Below are 25361 nucleotides of genomic sequence, written 5' to 3'. Positions count from 1 at the left end.
GCCAATGACGCCACTCCTCGAATGCCCACTTCATGGCCAGCAACTCTCGATTGCCAACATCATAATTTCGCTCGGCAGGCGAAAACTTCCTGGAAAAGAAGGCGCATGGTTTCATCACCGAGCAATCAGAACTTCTCTGCGACAAAACAGCCCCTGCTCCAATCTCAGAAGCATCAACCTTGACCTGGAATGGAAGCGAAACATCTGGTTGACATAACACAGGGGCAGAAGAAAAACGACGCTTCAACTCTTGAAAAGCTTCCACAGCAGCAGAAGACCAATTGACCACATCAGCACCCTTCTTGGTCAAATCGGTCAATGGTTTAGCAATACTAGAAAAATTGCAGATGAAGCGACGATAAAAATTAGCAAAGCAAAGGAACTTTTGCAGACTTTTCAGAGATGTCGGCTGAGTCCAATCATGGATGGCTTGAACCTTAACAGGGTCCATCTCGATAGTAGAAGGGGAAAAGATGAACCCCAAAAATGAAACCTTCTGAACACCAAAGAGACACTTTGATCCCTTCACAAACAAAGAATTAGCACGCAGGACCTGAAACACCGTTCTGACCTGCTTCACATGAGACTCCCAATCATCCGAGAAGTTCAAAATGTCATCCAAGTACACAATCAGGAATTTATCCAGGTACTCTCGGAAGATGTCATGCATTAAGGACTGAAACACTGATGGAGCATTGGCAAGTCCGAATGGCATTACTAGATACTCAAAATGGCCCTCGGGCGTATTAAATGCAGTTTTCCATTCATCGCCTCGCTTAATACGCACAAGATTATACGCACCACGAAGATCTATCTTGGTGAACCAACTAGCCCCCTTAATCCGAGCAAACAAATCAGATAACAACGGCAAGGGGTACTGAAATTTAACCGTGATCTTATTTAGAAGGTGGTAATCTATACAAGGTCTCAGCGAACCATCCTTCTTGGCCACAAAAAAGAACCCTGCTCCTAATGGCGATGATGACGGGCGAATATGCCCCTTCTCCAAGGACTCCTTCACGTAACTCCGCATAGCGGCGTGCTCAGGCACAGATAAATTAAACAGTCTACCCTTTGGGAATTTACTACCAGGAATCAAATCGATAGCACAATCACAATCCCTATGCGGAGGTAGGGTATCGGACTTGGGCTCATCAAATACATCCCGGTAATCAGACAAGAACTCTGGAACCTCAGAAGGGGTGGATGACGAAATAGACAGAAATGGGACATCACCATGTACCCCCTGACAACCCCAGCTGGACACAGACATGGATTTCCAATCTAATACTGGATTATGGACTTGTAGCCATGGCAACCCCAACACGACCACATCATGCAGATTATGCAACACCAGAAAGCGAATAACCTCCTGATGTGCAGGAGCCATGCACATGGTCAGCTGGGTCCAATACTGAGGTTTATTCTTGGCCAAAGGCGTAGCATCAATTCCTCTCAATGGAATAGGACACTGCAGGGGCTCCAAGAAAAACCCACAACGCCTAGCATACTCCAAGTCCATCAAATTCAGGGCAGCGCCTGAATCCACAAATGCCATGACAGAATAAGATGACAAAGAGCAGATCAAGGTAACGGACAAAAGAAATTTTGACTGTACCGTACCAATGGTGGCAGACCTAGCGAACCGCTTAGTGCGCTTAGGACAATCAGAGATAGCATGAGTGGAATCACCACAGTAGAAACACAGCCCATTAAGACGTCTGTGTTCTTGCCGTTCAACTCTGGTCAAAGTCCTATCGCACTGCATAGGCTGAGGTTTATGCTCAGATAATACCGCCAAATGGTGCACAGATTTACGCTCACGCAAGCGTCGACCGATCTGAATGGCCAAAGACATAGACTCATTCAGACCAGCAGGCATAGGAAATCCCACCATGACATCTTTAAGGGCTTCAGAGAGACCCTTTCTGAAAATAGCTGCGAGCGCACCTTCATTCCATTGAGTGAGTATGGACCACTTTCTAAATTTCTGACAATATACCTCTATCTCATCCTGACCCTGACACAGAGCCAGCAAATTTTTCTCTGCCTGATCCACTGAATTAGGTTCATCGTACAGCAATCCGAGCGCCAGGAAAAACGCATCGATATTACTTAATGCAGGATCTCCTGACGCAAGAGAAAATGCCCAGTCCTGAGGGTCGCCACGTAAAAAAGAAATAATGATCCTAACTTGTTGAACTGGGTCACCAGAGGAGCGAGGTTTCAAAGCCAGAAATAGTTTACAATTATTTTTGAAACTCAGAAATTTAGTTATATCTCCAAAAAACAAATCAGGAATAGGAATTCTCGGTTCTAACATAGAATTCTGAACCACAAAGTCTTGAATATTTTGTACTCTTGCCGTGAGCTGATCCACACATGAAGACAGACCTTTAATGTCCATCGCTACACCTGTGTCCTGAACCACCCAAATGTCTAGGGGAAAAAAAAGGCAAAACACAGTGCAGAGAAAAAAAAATGGTCTCAGAACTTCTTTTTTCCCTCTATTGAGAATCATTAGTACTTTGGGCCTCCAGTACTGTTATGATCTGGTAGTTCAGTACCACAATGGACATAGAAGTCAGAGCACATACAGTGACCTGACAATAACCCAAAAACATAGAACGAGCTCTGAGACGTGGGAACTCTGTTGACCGCAATCCCTAATCCTCTCCAACCACACTAGAGGCAGCCGTGGATTGCGTCTAACGCAACTCCCTATGCAACTCGGCACAGCCTGAGAAACTAGCTAGCCTGAAGATAGAAAATAAGCCTACCTTGCCACAGAGAAATACCCCAAAGGAAAAGGCAGCCCCCACATATAATGACTGTGAGTTAAGATGAAAAGACAAACGTAGAGATGAAATAGATTTAGCAAAGTGAGGCCCGACTTTCTGAACAGAGCGAGGATAGGAAAGGTAACTTTGCGGTCAACACAAAACCCTACAAACAACCACGCAAAGGGGGCAAAAAGACCCTCCGTACCGAACTAACGGCACGGAGGTACACCCTCTGCGTCCCAGAGCTTCCAGCAAGCAAGAAAAAACAAATAGCAAGCTGGACAGAAAAAAACAGCAAACAAATAGCAAAAGCGGAACTTAGCTATGCAGAGCAGCAGGCCACAGGAACGATCCAGGAGGAAACAGGTCCAATACTAGAACATTGACTGGAGGCCAGGATCAAAGCACTAGGTGGAGTTAAATAGAGCAGCACCTAACGACTTCACCACATCACCTGGGGAAGGAAACTCAGAAGCCGCAGTACCACTCTCCTCCACCAACGGAAGCTCACAGAGAGAATCAGCCGAAGTACCACTTGTGACCACAGGAGGGAGCTCTGCCACAGAATTCACAACAGCTCCGGAGTGCAGGCAGCAGTGTCGGGTATTAACATGCGAGAGTCGGCCATCTTTCTCGCATGTGTGATCCCGGCCTAATTCTCCATTGATTCTGGAATTTTAAGTTTGTGAAATGTTTGTAACAATTTTGCGTTCCAGCATAGTGAATGAGATTTACATAAGTCTCAAGCTCACTGTGCTTTTCTTTTACACATCGTAAACTCACCTACTGTGCCTGTTTCAAATCCACAACATGTCATTCTTTCTTGTTGGTATGCTGAGTTTTATGCACGGATTTTAACCATAGAAATGCACTAGATGCAGAAAATCTGCAGGTTAAAAACTCATATGCATTTGTTGTGTACATTTTCTCTGTGTAAATGCACTAAAAGTGCACATAATTGACACATGACTTATATCAATAAAGTATTGTCAAAGTCAAATACTAGAAAGTATTGAAAGCACAACAGCGTTGCTTAAAAAATGACATGCCAAATAAAGATTAAAAAGAAAACAGCATCAAAAACGATATAAAAATGCATGGGAAAAAAGCACTGCAAATTTCAAAGAAGAAATGCAAGTAACTGAATTTACATAATAGGGGCTGAAAAGCTGTAGAAAACCTAGAATATCAAAAACTCATCAAAAGCTCTTTGTAAGAATGTAGCCTTAAAGGGATTCTGTCACCTGAATTTGGAGGGAGCAATCTTCAGCCATAGAGGTGGAGTTTTCGGGTGTTTGATTCACCCTTTCCTTACCCGCTGGCTGCATGCTGGCTGCAATATTGGATTGAAGTTCATTCTCTGTCCTCCATAGTACACGCCTGCGCAAGGCAAGATTGCCTTGCGCAGGCGTTTACTACGGAGGACATAGAATGAACTTCAATCCAATATTGCAGCCAGCAGGTAAGGAAAGGGTGAATCAAACACCTGAAAACCCCGCCTCTATGGTTGAAGATTGTTCCCTCCAAATTCAGGTGACAGAGTTCCTTTAAAGGGTATCTATCATTAATATAATTTCTCCTATATATTGATATCCATGATCCGTTTTCTTATTCCAGAGAAATTCATGTTTTTTTTAATCAGTATGCCAATGAGTTGTTACGTGCTCTAGGCGTGACAGAGAACTTTGTCATCAGGATACAGAGGAGCCAGAAGACCGCAGTGTCTGATTTCTCCTACTCTTGTACTGATTAGAAGCACTTCACCTTCATATTAAATGGTGCAGGTTTCTTTTAGCAGTGCTTAATTGAGAGCTCTTGGAAGCTTTCCTGCATTAAGGCTCTCAGCTGTTCACTGTTAGCCACTCCCATTTCCTATATAATTTGGGTCCTGGCAAGCACTCATTGCCAGAAAACTTCATCCTGCATTGTTAGGAGATGGTGGTTTGCTGTAGATGTTTGAGAAGGCATTTGAGAAGGCTTTGGATGTGTGCTAATCCCCTTCTTCTCCTACTTTGTTTTTTTCCCCATCCTCCACTCCCAGTGTTTACCTCTTTTATTTATGTTGAGTATATTTGTATGATTGGTATTTTCCTTTGTCCCTGTTTGTATTACCTTGTTAGTCTGGTTGGGGTATTATTGTACATTACGTCTCCCCTGGGTGGGGCAACTGTACAGACTGAGGGCGGATTCGGGAGCTAAGGCAAGGTACGTGTCACCGGCATCTTCACTATCAGAAGTAATCAGGGAAGCAGGGCAAGCTAGGCCAACCATAGCATTAGGGACAGGGAAGGAGCCCCTGGTCCCGGGATAAATGACAAGAGAGTCATGACCGCTGAGAGCCAGTACCCACCAAAGGGCAGAACACTATGGAGAAGCAAAGAGAATGGCAATCTGCACACTTCTAATATTTGATGAATGGATTACACACATATAGTGAGGGATAAATTTGCATATAGAGGCATTGCTAACCATGGAAACAAACTAAGGAGACAGTCTCTCTGGAAGCACTCTCTCCCTGAGACTACTTAACCCCTTTCTGACATCGGGCATACATTTACGCCTATAATGGACTTCCTCCCTTTGATGTGGGCTCCGGCGGTGAGCCCACATCTTTCTGGGGACATGTCAGCTGTTTTGAAAAGCCCACAATATCCGTGGGTGGAATCGCGATCCACCTGCTGCTATTAACCAGCTAAATGCCACTGTCAATCTCTGACAGAGGCATTTAAATCGCACTTCCGGCCATCGGGCCGTAAATACGCACACCGGTGACCCCGTCACGTGATCATGGGTTATTGGTGTGTTGGCATGACATCCTGAGGTCTCCTGGAGTCCCCTATATGGGCGATCAAAAGATCAAAATCTGCACCAATATGGTATCGTTGAAAACATCAGCTCAGCACGCAAAAAATAAGTCCTCACCCAAACCGAGATCACGAAAAGTGGAGACGCTATGAGTACCGGAAAATGGCACTTTTTTTTAACAAAGTTTGGAATTTTTTTTTCACCACTTAGATAAAAAAGAACCTAGACATGTTTGGTGTCAATAAACTTGTAATGACCTGGAGAATCATAATGGCAGGTCAGTTAGTGAACCTAGTAAAAAAGCCAAACAAGAAACAAGTGTGTGATTGCACTTTTTTTGCAATTTCACCGCACTTGGATTTTTTTTTACCGTTTTCTAGTACATGACATGGTAAAACCAATGGTGTTGTTCAAAAGAACAACTCAACCCACAAAAAAACAAGCCGACACATGGCCATATTGATAGAAAAATAAAAAAGTTATGGCTCTGGGATAATGGGGAGCGAAATACGAAAACCCAAAACCGAAAAAAGCTCAGTGGGTTAAGGGGTTAAAGCCTACTATTATGCATATTAATAAAGCATGGATTTCTCTTAATAATTCAACATGTTTTGGATATGACGTATAAATTAATGTATCTTTCTATGACCTATGTACCATATAGATTGTTCCAGAGGTGTGATCTTAATGATGAATTCCCTTCAAGGAAGTCAAGTAAACAGTGCCAGTCACACATTGCCCCTTGTAACAATGTCAACCACACACAGTTCTATTAGTAAATGGCTAACTCTGTTCCTATGTGGCACACAGCTCCTGCTTCTCTCAGGTATGGAATATCCATGAGAGAAGTCACTAAAGACTTGGACTGGTATCTACGTCCAATACAGGAAATACAGCACTCTGTTTTCTGCATTAGAAGTATGTGCTTGTCCTTTGAATCATTGAGATTCAGTGTAAAATGACATTGCATACCACATAAAATGTTCTTCATAAAATGGCATCATGGGCTGTGTGGCAAGTGATCCCCTGTCTTTATTAATCTCTAGACAGTTTGATCATGCAAAATAAGCCAAATGACAAACCTTGTGGTCATTGAACTATAGAATAATAGTGTGGATTCCATATTGTCATACCAGGAGGCTTCCTTTTTTATATCATGTATACATGTCTAGAATACTTTGCTGTTAGATATAATCCTTATGTAAATTAGTAACAATACTATGTCAGATATGCAGAGCATTTGATAGAAGAAACCATGAAGCACAGAATGTTGATGTCTGTCAGCCATTTGACTGTTCTGTAGATCTAAACATCTAAAGGCAAAAAGCACGGACCATTTCTAATTCATGGTTATACTTGCCTTTTCCATAAATATCACATATACCAGCTTTACCGTCATCACATTTTCACCTGATCCTTCGGTCTCTAAGCATGGCTTATTATAACCCATGGCTGTGAAACACCGCAAACAATGAGCTTTGAAGGAAATGCCAGCTGTGATTTCATCGAGCTCTCCTCTGACAGGATTAGTATGAGTTAGGGCATGACAAAGGTGTACAGACAATAAACGGCGAAAGTTTGTAATTCACCCGTAGAATATTGGAGCAGGAGGAAAAAAACGAAAAGGAAAGGTGCTTTATAAGTTATAGCTGTAAATGCTCAGCTTTTAAACAGTGCAGCTGGGCTCTTTACCTCATAAACCACCATAAACACGACGGAATAATTCTACCTCAGCTGACAACAAAAGTCTAGAAATTTCTTTCACAACTATTAAGATTGGCTTTCTGATGAATTATCGTCCAAAGTGGAGATTAATCAAAGAGCCATATAAATATTACTTTATAGCTGGCCGTAATTAGTATTGGGATTGCTATGATAAGCTCCACTATTTAGCTGTCTGCCATCTTTGTAGATCATGGTGGATTAATGAAAGTCCAAATAAACAGTTCAGCCTGTCGGCGCAGATTCTGTTTAATCAAGAATTACTTCGGACTGGTTAGACCCCTCGGGATAATACCACCAATCATTTAAACCAACATTTATTCCCTACCCTGCGCTGTGTGGAAGATACTGGGAAACTATATATTTACTGTCCAATTCCATTAGGCCGGTTTACAGCGGTACTTAAAAGAGCAGAATGGTTTTCTTCAAGAATATACAAAACGGAGAGATGCGTTCCCGATGTTCAGCTTCAAACATGTCAGCACTTTGAAGTGGACTGGCTTATCGGAATTTAATTTCATCCGCAGAGTGGCAATTTCCTTTTCAGCGGATATTTTTTGCTGCCTGCAACATCTGGAAAATAAAAGGGGTGCAAATTAAGATTGATATCTTCCATCTTTTGTCGAATAATGAAAAGCTCATTTGTATTCGGCAAATAACAAGAAATGCATGCAGAGCGCTGACATTTACAACATCTCTACTTATTGTGCGTGTGTTTTATAGCACATTTTAAACCCCTGTATGTGTTTCTTTTACAGCTCTGAAAAACGGCACCGTATATGAGCAATACCCTTAAATAACAAAAACAGACTTTTCTCAAATTTGCTGTGATATTTCATAGTTTATAATGCAGTTAAATCACTTGACATCCTAATCTGAGGAGACATAAAAATGGAAAGGTTTCACTGGAACTGTTTTTACTTAAAGTTCTGCTTACAGAGAAATTTCCATGCCGTGTAGAAATAAAGCTTGTATTATTATAATACCGTTGATGTTTTATAACCCATTTACAACAATTTCTCACACTACTCCACGCGGGTAAGTTTACTTTAGTGTGATTTAACAGAGATTATCAACCCTTTCCTCAAGTACATCTAAAGGACTTTCTAAGTCCGCTTAGGCATAAGTGTATTTTAACCAACGCTGACTGACTAAATAGAAAAATATCACTGACACACAAGGAATGTTGTGCTAAGGAATTGAGGCAAATTGAACCATCATTTAGCATCTATATTTTGTACATAGTGGATAGAAAAATCACTATGATGTAAGAAAACACACCCATTGAAGGGTCTTGTGAATTGTCCAGGACTTATGAATCTTTCAGCAGAATGCAGACTGCTGTTTATGGCTGTGATTTTCTAATGTTTCAATATTTTAAACAACTCTTCTGCATTATGATATTGTTCCTCCTTGTGAACATATTATTCTGAGTGTGGTTAGGCCTCATTCAGACATCCGTGTCTCCTGGTCTGTGTAAAGACCACACTGCAAGCACAGGCTGCAGCTCTCCGGAACCTAATTTCCTAATTTAACACTCTTATATATCAATCAGTCAAGTTTGGGTGGCTAATATGTAGCCTGTGTGTCACCTTTATATATAGGGTAAACATAATTTCCAGGTCTCACAGAGACACCAGACACATGAGTCTCTGTTCCCAGTAGGGTTTAAAGTCTCCATACATGTTAAATATTAGTTGGCCTAACCCTTGTTTGTCCAATAGTTATCTCAGCCGACTCTTGAGAGCACATGTGTTTTCAATTGGGAGCTGAGTATGCTGATGCCAAACAACTCAAGTGGTGGCTTATCTCATGGGGAAATTAAAGTATGGACATTGTAATTAAACATGTCTTTTCTTCCTAGACATCGAGAGCCAGAAAATCTTTGTATGTATTACATTGTCAGTCCATCCCATCAAGATTATTGTGTGCATCCAACCTTAAATGAAACATGTTACCAGGTTTGACCGATGAGAGATAACACCATCACCTTTTACGCCTGATATATAGCATTGTATAATGGTATTTGACCTTTCCTGGCACCTGTGCACTGCAGTACTTTGCTCTGCCCTCGTCAGGACAGAGAAGTACGCCTAGCAGGAGCGTGATGTTGGAGAGACTGTGTGGATGATGTAGGGATGCGTCACCCATATGATGCAAGAAGGAGGACGGCATGGCAAGAAGAAGGGAGGTGGAGGTGCCGGACCAAGACCAGCGACACCCATCGGACTGGACCACCTAACCGGAAGTTGCAGGTTGGGTTGTGTGCATGTATGCAGCATTATAGAATGCTTTATTTCAGGCCTGAAAGGTGATGGCCTTGTCGCATATCGTTCAAACCTGGTGACAGGTGCCCTTTAAGCTAATCTATATGGGGTCTTTACAATCTAATTTTTCTACTTCTCGGGCATACGATTTCTAACAACATATGTTTTTGGCGTGTGAAAGGGAAGCAGACAATCTGTGCAAACATGTTGAGAACGTGCAAACTACATACAAATGTTTTCATTGGTCACATTTCTACTTGGGAGTCTAGAAATGAAAGGCAACCACAGTCATTGGTTCAGGTACGGACTGGGGATGAAATTCAGCCCTGGCATTTGAAATCACACAGGCCCACGGTGTCACCGTCCCCAATAACCAAATGGGATACATTACTAATATTACCCTGGATGAGGGAAAGGAAGATTTACTACAAGACCAATATTTCTAATGATACCCACGGCATGCTGAAGTAAGTGATGGAGTGAATGGCTTTGTGCTCCGTCACAACGGTTAACAGTATGGGTGTCATGAGAACATTGATTCTGGTAACAACGTAGCACACAAGGCAGCCCATGACTAGACAGGCCCTTCTGGCATTTGTCAGAATTGCCAAATGGCCAGTCCGGCCCTGCATTGGTTACACGTATACTATGGATTTGCTATATTTGTCTATAAAGTTTATATACAGTATACACAAGCCTAGGTTACACGAAAAATGTAGCTAAGATCATAATGATTGATAGCACCATGAATATTTATTATCAAAACACCGTTACAACCATAGATATTATAGATTACCTTGGAGTTTAATTACAATCCTGTGTTAGTTAAGACCATTCAACCACATTGCTCCAGTGATCTGTGATAATTACATGGCCATCCATGCATATAGTGTATAGATAGATTTCTTTATATGTTTTATTCCTCTAATGATTTCTTTTGTGTATATTACTGTACTCAGCTTGACTGTTTTTCTTTAAAGGGATTTAAAGACAACGTATATCGACAAAGAAGGAAATACTTTGTGGATGTGGCCATGAGTTATAAATAGTAAGTTCCTGTCACATTTTCCTTACATCTTGGATTTGAATGTACATTTATATACTCATGCTAAAAATTAGTTTTATAGTTCTTCCATATTATTGCCCAATTGTTACACAGTATATACACTTGTCAACAATGAAAGTGTAACACCAAGAAGGGGAAGCAGAGGAATTATGAAAATCACATATTTTATAGACATGTTAATTATATACAATTATTAAAAAAACGGAAGCAACATTTTCAAAACATCTCACTTTGTCAGCATCAATTATGAGCACCAGGCGAAGAAATACACACAATTACATGCCTTTGCATGCTATCAATGAGGCTATTAATGGGTGTCTGAGGAATGTTTTGCCACGCTGAATGCACATGCACATGCAAATCATAAATATCCTCTGCTGGCAGCTACCTTTAGAATTACCAACCAAAAACGTCTCAGATGTGCTCGATGGGAGACATCTCCCGAGACATTTATTACGATTAAGCCATGCTGCTTACCGTAGCATGAGAAACATGCATCCTGGAATTGTCATGTTGCAAAACAGCTCATGAGACGCTATTACATTCCTTTGTAAATGCCTCTTCATGGCTTTATCCACATAGACTCCAGACTAATCTTGGGCTATCATTAGCTCCAAGACAAAAGCATAGTTCATCACTGAGGTGGATAGTCCTCCTTTCTAGCCTTCAGTGGAACATGTATAGGTCAAAGTCTGGCTCTAAGCACAATGTCATGTAAACACTTTCTTATAGATTGCGTAGACACTGTTTGGCTCCTTAAGGTACCGTCACACATAACTATATCGTTAACGATATCGTTGCTTTTTGTGACGTAGCAACGATATCGTTAAGGAAATCGTTATGTGTGACAGCGACCAACGATCAGGCCCCTGCTGGGAGATCGTTGGTCGCTGAGGAAAGTCCAGAACTTTATTTCGTCGCTGGATCTCCCGCTGACATCGCTGGATCGGCGTGTGTGACGCCGATCCAGCGATGTCTTCACTGGTAACCAGGGTAAACATCGGGTTACTAAGCGCAGGGCCGCGCTTAGTAACCCGATGTTTACCCTGGTTACCAGCATAAACGTTAAAAAAACAAACACTACATACTTACCTTCAGCTGTCTGTCTCCGGCACTGTGCTTCTCTGCACTCCTCCTGCATCCTGTGTCAGCGCCAGCCAGCCAGAAAGCAGAGCGGTGACGTCACCACTCTGCTTTCCGGCTGACCGGCGCTGACAGTGCAGAGGAAAGCAGAGCGCCGGAGGACAGACAGCGGAATGTAAGTATGTAATGTTTGTTTTTTTAACATTTACGCTGGTAAACGCCCTGCGCTTAGTAACCCGATGTTTACCCTGGTTACCGGCATCGTTGGTCGCTGGAGAGCTGTCTGTGTGACAGCTCTCCAGCGACCAAACAGCGACGCTGCAGCGATCGACATCATTGTCGGTATCGCTGCAGCGTCACTCAGTGTGAAGGTACCTTTAGGCTTAGTATGCAACAGCTAATTTCACTTACACAATAGATCAGAAGGTGCCATTATTTGAATTTGAGAAGACCATGTTGGCAGCGCCTTGAAGAGACTTTCAGAGGGAACAGAGGGATTTTGATGTGTGCTGGCATAATGTGAGGTAGCGAGACCTCTGTAGTCTTCATCCCAGGTATGCTAACGGCTCTGTGTTCCATTGATTTGGTTGTAGAATTAATGGTAAAGTCATTTCTCCAAAGTGCCCCAGGAGCTGTTTTTCAACCCAATAGCGCCATATTGCTTATGCTACTGTGAGCAGTCTATGGCCTGGATGTGGTACCATGGCATGCAGAGTCTCCAGACTCGTCTCCCATCAACAACTTCTGGAACTTCATTGTTTGAAAATTGCAAATGTAACTGCCAGCAGGGGATCTTGATGATATGCGTTCCCAAATGAATTCAGCATGGCAGAACACTCCTCAGGGAACCATGAATAACCTCATTAATGACATGCCAAGGCATGTAAGTGCATGTACAGTATATCTGCACATGGAGCTCATTGTCAATACTCAATACTCAATAAATCAAGATGCATTGAAAATTTTGTTTCCATTTTTTTATGATTTGTAGATCGCTGACATGTCTTTCAATCCTGCTATTTTTATAGATTCAATACTTTTCCTTTTTGATACACAACAAATGACATCCTAAATGTTCGGGGAAAGGGATAACCGAGTACAAGGTCCAACAGTGGGACTTAATAATACTCCCCACCATTTTCCTTTTTGATGTTTTAATTTCAATGTTGATGAGTGTATTTATACATTTATACAGTGCCGGTCAAAAGTTTGGAGACACCAGTTCATGCAATGGTTTTTATGTTATTATTGGAACATGTACATTACAAATTCAGACTGAAGGCCAAAAAATCAAGAACACATTAGGAGACAAGAAGTAAAGAAATAAGTGTGAAACAAAGCAGAGTGTGTGATAAATTGTAGATTCCTCAAAATACTCTCCCTTTAGCTATAATAACATAATTTGCCCTTGGCAAGCCCTCCTGAAGCTTAATGCAGTAGTCACCAGGAGTATACCAGTGAACAGGTATGTATTGCCAAGAGTACATTTATGTAATCGCTATCTTTCAGAAAGTGTTTGTAACCATTAGGTGGTTTTGCAGAGGCAGTGTTGGTTCACATTTCAGTATAGTGCTAAATCCTATTCCACAAATGTTCTAAGCCAGAATATGGCAAACACCACTTAACCTAGAAAAAAAAAGAAAAGACAATCCATTATAACTTTCATGAAGAACAGTCATTCTTGAAGCTTGCTAGAACCTTAAAGGTATCCTCAAGCACAATAATGAAAATCATAAATCGTAATGATGAAACTATCATGAGGGCCACGACAGGATATGGACACCAAGAATTACCTCTGCTGCAGAGGATAAGTTCAATAGAGTTTCCAGCTTTAGAAACTACAAATTGACAGCACCTCAGATAACAGGCCTTAAAAGTGGTACTCAGACATAAACTAGTAGACACATCTCAACATCAACTTTACAAAAATGTATATGAGTAAGAGGAGACCAAGATAGAGTTTTTTGGTAAAACACCCCATTCTACTGTTTACCAAAAACAGAATGAGGCATAAAAAGAAAATAAGACAGTACCTACAGTCAAATGGTGGAGGTTCAAAGATGTTTTGAAGTTTTTTTGCTGCGCCTGTCACTGGGTGCCATGACTGTATGTAAAGTATCATGAAATCTGAAGATTACCAAATGATTTTGGGTCGCAATGTAGTGCCCAGTGAAAGCTGGGTTTGCGTCCTAAGTCATGGGTCTTCCAGCAGGACAATAACCCCAAAGATACTTCAAGGCGCATCTGGAAAAGAATGGAAACAAAGCTCTGGAGAGTTCTAAAGTGCTATTGGGAGAAGGCACCCTTCAAAAATGAGAGACCTGGAGCAGTTTGAAAAAGAAGAGTGGTCCAATATTTCAGTAGAGAGGTGTAAGAAACTTGTTATAGGAAATGATTGATTGCCAACAATTCTGTCCTGCTCATTTTTCGGCTTATGTGTAGAATTATGTCCAATTTGCCTTTTTTAGTCTTTTTGTGTGTTGTTACAATACACACAAAGAAAATAAACATGTGCATAACAAAATATGTGCAATTGCAATTTTCTGGGTGAAATAATACATTTTCTGTAACAATTTCATGGATGCAAGGGTGCCATGTCTGTGTTCGTGTATATATATACACAGTACAGACCAAAAGTTTGGACACATCTTCTCCGTTAAAGATTTTTCTGTATTTTCATGACTATGAAAATTGTACATTCACACTGAAGGCATCAAAACTATGAATTAATACATGTGGAATTATATACTCAACAAAAAAGTGTGAAACAACTGAAATTATGTCTTATATTCTAGGTTCTTCAAAGTAGCCACCTTTTGCTTTGACTGCTTTGCAGTCTCTTTTCATTCTCTTGATGAGCTTCAAGAGGTAGTCACCGGGAATGGTTTTCAATTCACAGGTGTGCCCTGTCAGGTTTAATAAGTGGGATTTCTAGCCTTATAAATGGGGTTGGGACCATCAGTTGTGTTGTGCAGAAGTCTGGTGGATACACAGATGATAGTCCTACTGAGTAGACTGTTAGAATTTGTATTATGGCAAGAAAAAAGCAGCTAAGTAAAGAAAAACGAGTGGCCATCATTACTTTAAGAAATGAAGGTCAGTCAGTCCGAAAAATTGGGAAAACTTTGAAAGTGTCCCCGAGTGCAGTTGCAAAAACCATCAAGTGCTACAAAGAAACTGGCTCACATGAGGACCACCCCAGGAAAGGAAGACCAAGAGTCACCTCTGCTTCCGAGGATAAGTTTATCCGAATCACCAGCCTCAGAAATCACAGGTTAACAGCAGTTCAGATTAGAGACAAGGTCAATGCCACACAGAGGTCTAGCAGCAGACACATCTCTACAACAACTGTTAAGAGGAGACTTTGTGCAGCTGGCCTTCATGGTAAAATAGCTGCTAGGAAACCACTGCTAAAGACAGGAGACAAGTAGAAGAGACTTGTTTGGGCTAAAGAACACAAGGAATGGACATTAGACCAGTGGAAATCTGTGCTTTGGTCTGATGAGTCTATATTTGAAATCTTTGGTTCCAACCACCGTGTATTTGTGCGATGCAGAAAAGGTGAACGGATGGACTCTACATGCCTGGTTCCCACCGTAAAGCATGCAGGAGGAGGTGTGATGGTGTGGGGGTGCTTTGCTGGTGACACTGTTGGGTATTTATTCAAAATTGAAGGCATACTGAACCAGCATGGCTACCATAGCATCTTGCAGCAGCATGCTATTCAATCCGGTTTGCGTTTAGTTGGACCATCATTTATTTTTCAACAGGACAATGACCCCAAACACACCTCCAGGCTGTGTAAGGGCTATTTGACCTAGAAGGAAAGTGATGGGGTGCTACACCAGAAGACCTGGCCTCCACAGTCACCAGACCTGAACCCAATCGAGATGGTTTGGGGTGAGCTGGACTGCAGAGTGAAGGCAAAAGGGCCAACAAGTGCTAAGCATCTCTGGGAACTCCTTCAAGATTGTTGGAAGACCATTCTGGTGACTACCTCTTGAAGCTCACCAAGAGAATGCCAAGAGTGTGCAAAGCAGTCACCAAAGCAAAAGGTGGCTACTTTGAAGAACCTAGAATATAAGACATAATTTCAGTTGTTTCACACTTTTTGTTAAGTATATAATTCCACATGTGTTAATTCATAGTTTTGATGCATTCAGTGTGAATGTACAATTTTCATAGTCATGAAAATACAGAAAAATCTTTAAATGAGAAGATGTTTATGTTGTAGAGATCTGTACTCACTCGGCTGCGGTTGATGTAGGCACAGAATGCGGTATTGGTGAAAAGTCTAAGCAAGTTCTGGATAGAAAAACAAACAAGGAGTCTTTTCCGACACAAAGTGAAAACAAACAGGAAACGAGTAGTTCTTATAGTACTGTGGGTGCGCCCGCTTAAGTCAGTGTCTTTAGCAACACTCACTGGAGGTCATGCAGTTTCCCTGTCCTATGCTTCACATGGAAGTTAAAATCCTGAAGTGCTAAGTGCCACCTGGTCACTCTGGCATTGTTCCCTTTCTTCCCCCTCATCCACTTCAGTGGTGCATGGCTTGACACGAGTCTGAACTTCTTGCCCAAGAGGTAGTACCTAAGAGAGTCCAAAGCCCACTTGATGGCAAAAGATTCCTTCTCCACCATGGAGTAATTTTTCTTGCAGGATGACAACTTCCAGCTGAGATACATTATGGGGTGGTCTTCCCCATTCACCTCTTAAGATATGACAGTGCCCAGCCTGACATCCGATGCGTCCATCTGGACCACAAACCCCCTGGAGAAATAAGGTGTTATCAGCACCGTTTGATTGCACAGGGCTAGCTTCAGCCACTGGAAGTCCGTTTCAGCCTCTGGAGACTACTTAGCGATAGACGACTTTGTCTGTCACAGAGGCAGCTACCATAATAATAATAATCTTTACTTTTATATAGCGCTAACATATTCCGCAGCGCTTTACAGGTTGCACACATTATCATCACTGTCCCCGTTGGGGCTCACAATCTAAATTCCCTATCAGTATGTCTTTGGAATGTGGGAGGAAACCGGAGTACCCGGAGGAAACCCACGCAAACACGGAGAGAACATACAAACTCTTTGCAAATGTTGTCCTTGGTGGGGCTTGAAACCTGGACTCCAGCGCTGCAAGGCTGAGGTGCTAACCACTGCGCCACCGTGCTGCCCATGGCGAAGTTTGGGATAAACCAGCCGTAATAGCCCACAATGCTCAGGAACACCCTGACCTGCTTCTTTGAGAGGGGGTGAGGCCAGCCCTGGATCACCTCAACTTTATTTATCTGAAGCTTTATGTCGCCCCTGCCTACAACATATTATCTCGCTTTCTCCATTCCTACAGCACACTTCTTTGGGTTTATGGAATACCTCGCCTTCCTAGCGCATCAAAGATCACCTGGAACTTCCTCAGATGGCTTCCCCAATCCTGGCTGAAGATCACAATATCGTCCGGGTAGGCCTCTGCGTACCTCTTGTGGGGAGCTAGGATGCAGTCCATGGCTCTCTGGAATGTTGCTCATTGTAATCCAAATGACATCCATTTGTGTTGGAAGCATCTATCTGGCGTTGAAAAGGCAATCTTCTCTTTGGTGCTTTGGGACATAGGAATTTGCCAATAACCTTTTGTGAGGCAAGGGTAGTAATGTATCGAGCTAGCCCTAGCCTCTCAAATAATTCATCAACCTGAGGAATCGGGTAGGCATTGAACTTAGACACCTCGTTCAGCTTCCGATAGTCATTGGAAAACCATCATTCTCAATCTGGCTTCGGTACTAAGACCAGCCTCGATGACTCCCAGGCTCAGCATCCCCTTCTCCTCCTTTGAGATCACCTCTCGGTGGGCTTCAGGAATCCGATAAGGCTTTAAGTTGACCTGGACAAGAGGCTTCATTAGGACCTCTGTTACGATGCGGTGGTTTAGGAGCAACATGGATAGAGCTCTGAAGGAAGTGGTATCTGTACTGACCGAAGTCCCTAAGCTCAACACAACACTAGAAGTAGCCGTGGAATGCTCCTAACTCTCCCTAGGCACCTCGTCACAGCCTAAGAGCTAACTACCCCTAAAGATAGAAGAAAAAAGGAGAAAAAAACGAACTACAAGGATCAACACAGTAATAGAAAAAACCACATAATAATGTATAAAGTAGTCCAAAAAAGTATTTTTATTGGTAACAAATAGGGACAAAAAAAGGAGAAAAAAGATGGCAATGTGGCGCTAACCACACACAATGTGTATCAGCCCACACAAACACCACATATACGTATCAAAATGTATAATACTCAGATGTACATAATGTTACAAAAGTAAAACAATAACATATGTCAAAAAATATATAAGTATAACCCGTAAAAAAATAGATGTACTAAAGGGGCATAAACATGTACATAGAGATACATCAGGAAACCAAAAAAACGCAATAGTCAGTGCACATGCATCTAAATAGAATCAATTGCTCAATGTAAGACCAAAACATATCGTGACCTGCAGCTGCATTGAATAGCGGTCACAACATGTAACTGTGGAGACAGTGGTTTACCTAAATGTAGCGGTGAGTGCGAGCAGACGCGCCCTGACACGCGTTTCAGATCAGAAATCCTTCGTCAGGGGGAGTAGCGTCCATTAGATGACAAGAGTTTAAAAAGGGGGATGCGGCCAATGAGAGCCGACTGCTCATACAGCGACGCATGCGCGGCCAGGAGGTAACCGGCGCCGTGAGCCCCGGCGTCACACTCACCACGATGACGGAGCACAACATGTAATCCGTCACCATAACAACGTAGAGACGCCGGAACCCATCAGCGGCCAGGGAACACAGGCGGCGCATGCGTACTGAGCAAGACGGCACACATGGTGATAAATGAATCCATAAAAGTCCAAGAAGAAGCGCAGAAGTGACAGGTGCGAATGTATCTCAACAAGCATGACGCTGTGTACATATGGGAGAGGAGGTGAAAAAGGGGGGAGGGTGGCATATGTATTAAAAAAAAAAAAATAAATATTGGATGGCATAAGTATAAATAAAGCTATCTTGCCTCAGAGAAAATCCCCAAAGGATAGATTAGCCCCCTACAAATAATGACTGTGAGTGGAGAGGGAAAAGACATACACAGAATGAAACTAGGATGAGCACAGGAGGCCAGTCTAGCTAGATAGATAGGACAGGATGGAATACTGTGCGGTCAGTATAAAACACTACAAAAATCCACGAAGAGTTTACAAAAATCTCCACACCTGACTAAAGGTGTGGAGGGTAAATCTGCTTCCCAGAGCTTCCAGCAAGACAGAATTAATTCATACTGATAAGCTGGACAAAACATAGAAAGCACAGAACGGATAAGTCCACAATCTGTGGACAGCAAAGAGCAAGCAAGAACTTAGCTTAGCTGAACTGGTCAGGATAACAGGGAAATCCAAAGAGATGTGAATCCAACCAGGAACCATTTACAAGTGGCACTGGCTGAAGGAAAGAGCCAGACATTAATAGCCAAGCAGAAAAGACAATCAGTGGCAGCAGCTGCTGACAGCTAAATCCAAGGAGCAGCCATACCACTTGAAACCACAAGAGGGAGCCCAAGAGCAGAACTCACAAAAGTGCCACTTAGAACCACTGGAGGGAGCCCAAGAGCGGAATTCACAACAGACCTCATGCTCAATGACATTCGAACAACCTGGCGGTTCTGAGAAGAGGTCCCTGTTCCGCTGTAGCAACTTTCAGCACTGTTGCTTTTGGGCATGTGACAACGTCTCTGCCACCTTGACTGCCTCCACATCCGCTTCACGCTTGCCCACCAAACACGGAGCTTCCATGGGCTCCGTATCTTGCCATGGCTTAATCAGATTGACGTGGTATACTTGGTAGGGCTTCCTTCTCCCTGGTTATTAGACTTTATAGTTGACATCTCCAACCTTATCAACTATTTCATAGGGGCCCTGCCACTTGGCCAGGAATTTGCTCTCCACTGTAGGTACCAGCACCAGTATGCAATCCCCATGGTCAAAGTGTCTCACCCTTGCCGACCTATTGTACACCCTCGATTGCACCTCTTGTGCTTTGAGATGTTCTCTCATGAGGGCATCACCTTGGCAATCCTCTAAGGTGTAGACTCTGCCTCCCACATTTTTTTGCTACATTGAGGCGTCCACGGGGGTGTCAGCCATACTACATCTCAAGAGGAGAGAACCCAGTAGAGGCCTGCAAGACTTATCTGATGGAGAAAAGAAGGTATGGTAGTAGGAAGTCCTAGTAACGGCCGTCCTTCTCTATGACCTTCTTCAACATGGCCTTCAAGGTTTTATTGAACCTTTCTACCAAGCCATACATCTGTGGATGGTAGACTGAGGTCCAGAGTTGTGCGATTTGCAGGGTTTTGCACAATTCCTTCATCACCTTTGACATAAACAGAGTCTCTTTGTCCGTCAAGATCTCTTTAGGCAACCCGTTCTTGAGAAGACATGGACCAACTGTCGGGCGGTACACTTGGCAGAGGAGTTACATAGTGGAATGGCCTTCAGGTATTGTGTAGTATAGTCCAGTATCACCAGGATATACTGATGCCCTCTGGTGGACTTGTCCAGGGGTCCCAGTAAAACCATGGCTATGTGATCAAACGGTATCAATAATGGGCAACGGCACCAATGGGCCACTGGGAAAGTCAGCTGGCAGGTGGGACAGGACGTACAGAAATTCCCAATATCACAGTGATAATCAGGCCAGTAGAACCTCTGGAGGACCGTTCCTAGGTTTTTTCTAAACCAGGTGACCACCTATCACATGTGTGGCCTTGTCTAACACTCCGGTCTGTATGGCCATGGCACTAGTAACTGCTCAATTACCTCCCCTCTCAGCTTGTTGATGCAATATATCACCTCCCCATTCATGGCAAAATGTGGGTATCAAGTGTCAGCCCCCGGCTCTTGAGCAACACCTTTAAGTACCGTTACATTATCTAATGCCCCTTTTAGAGTTAAATTCCCGAGAGGCGCAGTCCCAGAGTTCCCCCCGGACACCTCCAGCTCAGGGATTTTGGCCTCAGTGGATGCTGCCTCATCCTCATCGTCAACAAGCACACAAAATGGAAATATGTCATCTGCAGCCTGTGACGAGGTTTCTTTGAGAGCAACCTGGCTGTTGTCCGGACAACCAGTTGTCTTCCCTTTTCCCCACAAGTCTCAAAATAACATAAGTCCCCTGGACCAAATGTTTTACAAGCTCCTCCATGCTGTCAGATTGCCTTCCTGCATCCGCTTTCACCTAGGACATGCGGTATTGGCAGTCACACTGCCTGTTGGGACTTGTGCCCGTGCTTCTAGCACCAATTGTAGAGATCTGTACTCACTTGCCTGCAGTTGATGTAGGCACAATAAGAGGTCTGGACAGAAAAACAAACGAACAGGTTTTTCCTGCACAAAGTGAAAACCATATAGTGAAAGTCCATATAGTACTGCGGGCAGTGGCGTAACTACAAAGTGAGGGGCCCCTGTGCGAACTTTCAAATGGGGCCCCCCCCAGCCAAAATATTTCCCACCGAAATTTACATTTTCTCTATTCATTTTGCTCATTATAGTTTTTTTGCAATGTTGTATAGTCTGACCTAATACTGCCCTGTAATCACTCAGAAAAATGATTTTATCACTAACACATCCCTATACTAATTATGGCGATGTCTTCGGAAGTGCAGACACTGGGTGTTCATGTCCTCCCTCGCTCTAATTCCAAGCGCACTCCCGGCGTTTGAACTCTGTGTGCTGTTTCTTCCTGGTATGACGCTGCAGTGCGTCATTTCCGGACCTGTGCAGTGTGGAGGTGTATTGGGTGTACTGGTTGGCTCCGGAGCATACGCACTGCACATTCTGATGCTGGCGAGTACACCCAATACAACCCCACAGTGCACATGCTGGGCTCTGCCCACAGCCATGTGCCATTCTTCCCGACTCGGAAATTTACAGCCCGTATACACGCGGCTTCGCTCCATGAACCCCGTACACACACAGCTCTGCTCCGTACACCTTGTACACACGCGGCTCCGCTCCTTACACCCGCAGATCTGCTCCGTACACCTCATACACACGCGGATCCACTTTGTACACACTCGGCTCCGCTTCGTACACTCCATACACACGCGGCTCCGCTTCGTACACCTCATAAACATGCAGCACCATACACCCCATATATATACAACTCCGCTCACCTCTTTCACACTCGGCTCAGCTTTGTACACTTTGTACACACCTGACTCCGCTCCGTACACCTCGTACACATTGCTCCACTACACACATACACGGCTCCACTCTGTACATCTTGTACACACACGGCTCTGCTACATACACGCTGTAAACCCCTCCTTACCCCACACATAAACTTCCCCTCATTGAGCACCAAGACAACCAGCACAGCAGAGTCCTGCATACACTGAGGCCACTGATCATGTGACCCCTGACTCCTCCCCTCATGTGACCTTATCACAGGTCCTGTGTGCACAGAACAGGTGTGTGTGTCTCGCTCTGCGGGTGGAGGTAGGTGAACGACAGGTGTGAGCAGCACACTGGCCGCACATCAGCACTTTACAGCCGCGACTGCACTTTACTCACCAGCTGCTGCCTTCGCGCCTCACCCGGACTCTGTGACAGTTGCTGCAGGCTCCTCAGCTTTGTTGTTTCCCCCTCCATCTCTGTCAAGCTTCAGTGACACGCCCAGCCCTTCTGCTAGGTCAGATGTCCTTCACAGACACGCCCACTCGCCTCACACCGCTGGAAGTCTAAGCTGGCCGTTGTGGGTGTGGCCAGCAGGGTGCGTGACTTGTCTGCTGAGTTTCCCGGCCAGTGCTACTTGTTTGCTGGACTGGGCGGGTCCCTAAGCACCGCAGTTGTTACGCCCCTGACTGCAGGTCCACCCACTTATGTCAGTGTCTTTAGCAACACACACTGGAGGGCTCCACACCTCCAGCCACAGACATCAAATGAGACATCTGGCTTCCATTTTATTAGTTAAACCATGCCCTTGAGGTTGGGATAGGGGAGCGGTCATTCCCACCTATCTCTCATGACTGCTCGTAAAACTATACGTGCTGGAGCATACTTCCGATCTCACATCACTGCAGCTAATAGCTGTGATGATACCAGAGGTGTATCTAGGGTTTCTGCCACCCGGGGCAAGAATTCAGTTTGGCTCCCCCCCAAGGACATATGGGACTTGCACAATTAGTTATGTACCGATGAGCTGATCTCCCAAATGCTCTCAATGTTCAGTGAAAAACAGAGAAGCAGGAAGAGAAGTTCGTTGTCACAGGACCACAAGTATGAAAATTGCACATGAGTGAAGTGTCCATGTGATGACTACTGGAACCTGCAGAGCTGAATCCTGACATCGCACGCTTCTGAATTCTGACAACGAATGCACTGCACACTTTTAGGATTCTCCCTTTCCGGTGGACAGTCATGTCAGCACAAGCATGTGATTTGTATACTTCTGGCCACATTCCGACTAGATGTGGCCGGCCTCACTCAGTTCATTTTCATTGAGCCACACATATCTAGTCAGCACGTGACCACATGTATGTAAATCGCCAGCACGAGAAAATCCTGACAGCGTGCAGGGCGCACTGTTAGAATTCAGAAGTCTGCAGTCACAAAGAATGACTGTAGACTCATTACAAACCTGGACAACCCCTTTAATGCTCCTAACATAAATAAAAACATGAGAATTAGTTAGTATCACAAATAACATTTGCATCCAGGTATCTTATAGTTGACATCGTCTCTGGCATCATTCTCCTTCTTTTCTTCATCTTGTCCAGACCCCATGATGAGTTTTCTCATCCACAGCTCGTCTCTGCAGACTTTCATCTTCTCCGGTCTTTTGCAGAAAATCTACACATGATGCCCTTAAAGATACAGTACAAGTGTTATTGTAACAACTCTGCTGGCATCACAGCATGGCCGCTCAACTCTCACACTATCTTACCCTCTGCTCCAGGCCATGGTGTGGTTTCTGTTTCTTGCCAGCTCCATATTCTGTTCCTCTGCTCTCTGCATGCTTCCTGGCTGTGTGTATAGGGGGGCGGTGCCTGAACTCTCTTATAGGAATCAGATGCACCTGTCTAATCTGTTCCTGACCAATTACCAAGAGGCCTCCAGTATTTAGTGCAGCTCCACCCAGTGGACTGGGCCTGTGCAATGTGTTAGCTCAGTTTGTGTTTAGCTTCTGAATTTGCCAGGCCTTGCTCTGTGTTACTCCCTCTCTAGTGGTCTTTTGCTGTGTTCTTGCCTTGATCTTGTTGTCCGCCCTCCAGGAGGCAGAATATCCTGGTCCCTGTGTCTTTGTTCTTGTCCCTTGTTTTGTTCCATTACCTTGTCTTAACTTAGTCCTATCTCTGTCTCCTTGTCTGTGGCTTCCTTCCCTGCTGTGTCTTTCCTTGTGTTCTCAGTCTGCTTATGCTCCGCACTCTTGCGGCTCTGCCTGCTCTGTACCTTTGTAGCTTTGCCTCTGCTCCGCACTCCTGCGGTTCTGCTCCGTTCTACTCTGCTTAGCTTCTGCCGCTGCAGTAATCTCTTGCTGCAGCTCCTCTCCGCATTCCTTGCGGTTCTGCTCTGCTTTGCTGCTGCAGAAACATCTTCCTGCAGCTCCTCTCCACATTCCTTGTGGCTCCGCTCTGCTTAGCTTCTGCTGCTGCAGTAATCTCTTGCTGCCGCTCCTTTCCACTTTCCTTGTGGCTCCGCTCTGCTTAGCTTCTGCAGAAATCTCTTGCTGCAGCTCCTCTCCCCATTCCTTGCGGTTCTGCTCTGCTTAGCTTTTCTTGCTACGCTATCTCTTGCTGCTCTTCCGCTCCTATCTGCAGCCTTGCACTTCTCTTCCTGTGTGAACAGGTCCCAACCTGTTCCTTCATTCTCCTTTCCTTCTGGCTTGTTTCCATACCTGCATCTCCTGGGTGAACAGGTCCCAACCTGTTCCTTCATACCTCATTCCTTTCTGCTTGTTTTGTTACCTGCACCTCCAGTGTGAACAGGTCCCTACCTGTTTCTTCATACTACATATCCATACCTGCACCTCCTATGTGAATAGGTCCCTACCTATTCCTTCATACACCACACCAACCAGTCCTGTGTTCCCGCTGTCCTTGCCAGTCCTGTGTTCCTGCCAGCCTTGTTTTCTCTGCCGTGCCTGCCAGCCCTGTGTTCTCTGCCGTGCCTGCCAGCCCTGTGTTCTCTGCCATGCCTGCCAGCCCTGTGTTCTCTGCCATGCCTGCCAGCCCTGTATTCTCTGCCGTGCCTGCCAGCCCTGTGTTCTCTGCCATGCCTGCCAGCCCTGTGTTCTCTGCCGTGCCTGTCAGCCTTGTGTTCTCTGCCGTGCCTGCCAGCCCTGTGTTCTCTGCCGTGTCTCTGCCAGCCCTGTGTCTCTGCCATGCCAGCCTACTCGTCTGAGTTTCAGCCGTGTTCTTCTGCCAGTCCTGCCTGATGCCCGCACAGGTCCTAGTGTTCCTGTTCTCCAAGTGGGATCAGCAGCCACAGCCAGACACCACCCTGGAGTAGCACATGGCAGCTGCCTGCTGCACAAGCCTGACCTCACCATCAGAGACTCCAGTGAAAACCCAGGCAGCTGTCATAGTCACGCCCCTTCCAGGGTAGTCTGGT

At 44.3% G+C, this 25361-nt stretch overlaps 1 protein-coding gene across 1 annotated transcript in view; it reads left to right on the top strand.

Moving 5' to 3' along the window:
• The window catches only part of TPH2 (tryptophan hydroxylase 2), a 742941-nt gene that overhangs the window by 154068 nt on the left and 563512 nt on the right, over positions 1-25361 (top strand). Inside the window, exon 5 of the mRNA XM_069764593.1 lies at positions 10558-10625. Within this exon, the coding sequence (XP_069620694.1) occupies positions 10558-10625 (68 nt within the window). The remainder of the gene's footprint in view (positions 1-10557; positions 10626-25361) is intronic.

The sequence above is a fragment of the Ranitomeya imitator genome, chromosome 4, assembly GCF_032444005.1.
Source record: "Ranitomeya imitator isolate aRanImi1 chromosome 4, aRanImi1.pri, whole genome shotgun sequence".
Classification (NCBI taxonomy): Eukaryota; Metazoa; Chordata; class Amphibia; order Anura; family Dendrobatidae; genus Ranitomeya; species Ranitomeya imitator.
The sequence above is the reverse complement of the archived record's forward strand: the minus strand, read 5'-3'. Positions and strand labels throughout refer to the sequence as shown.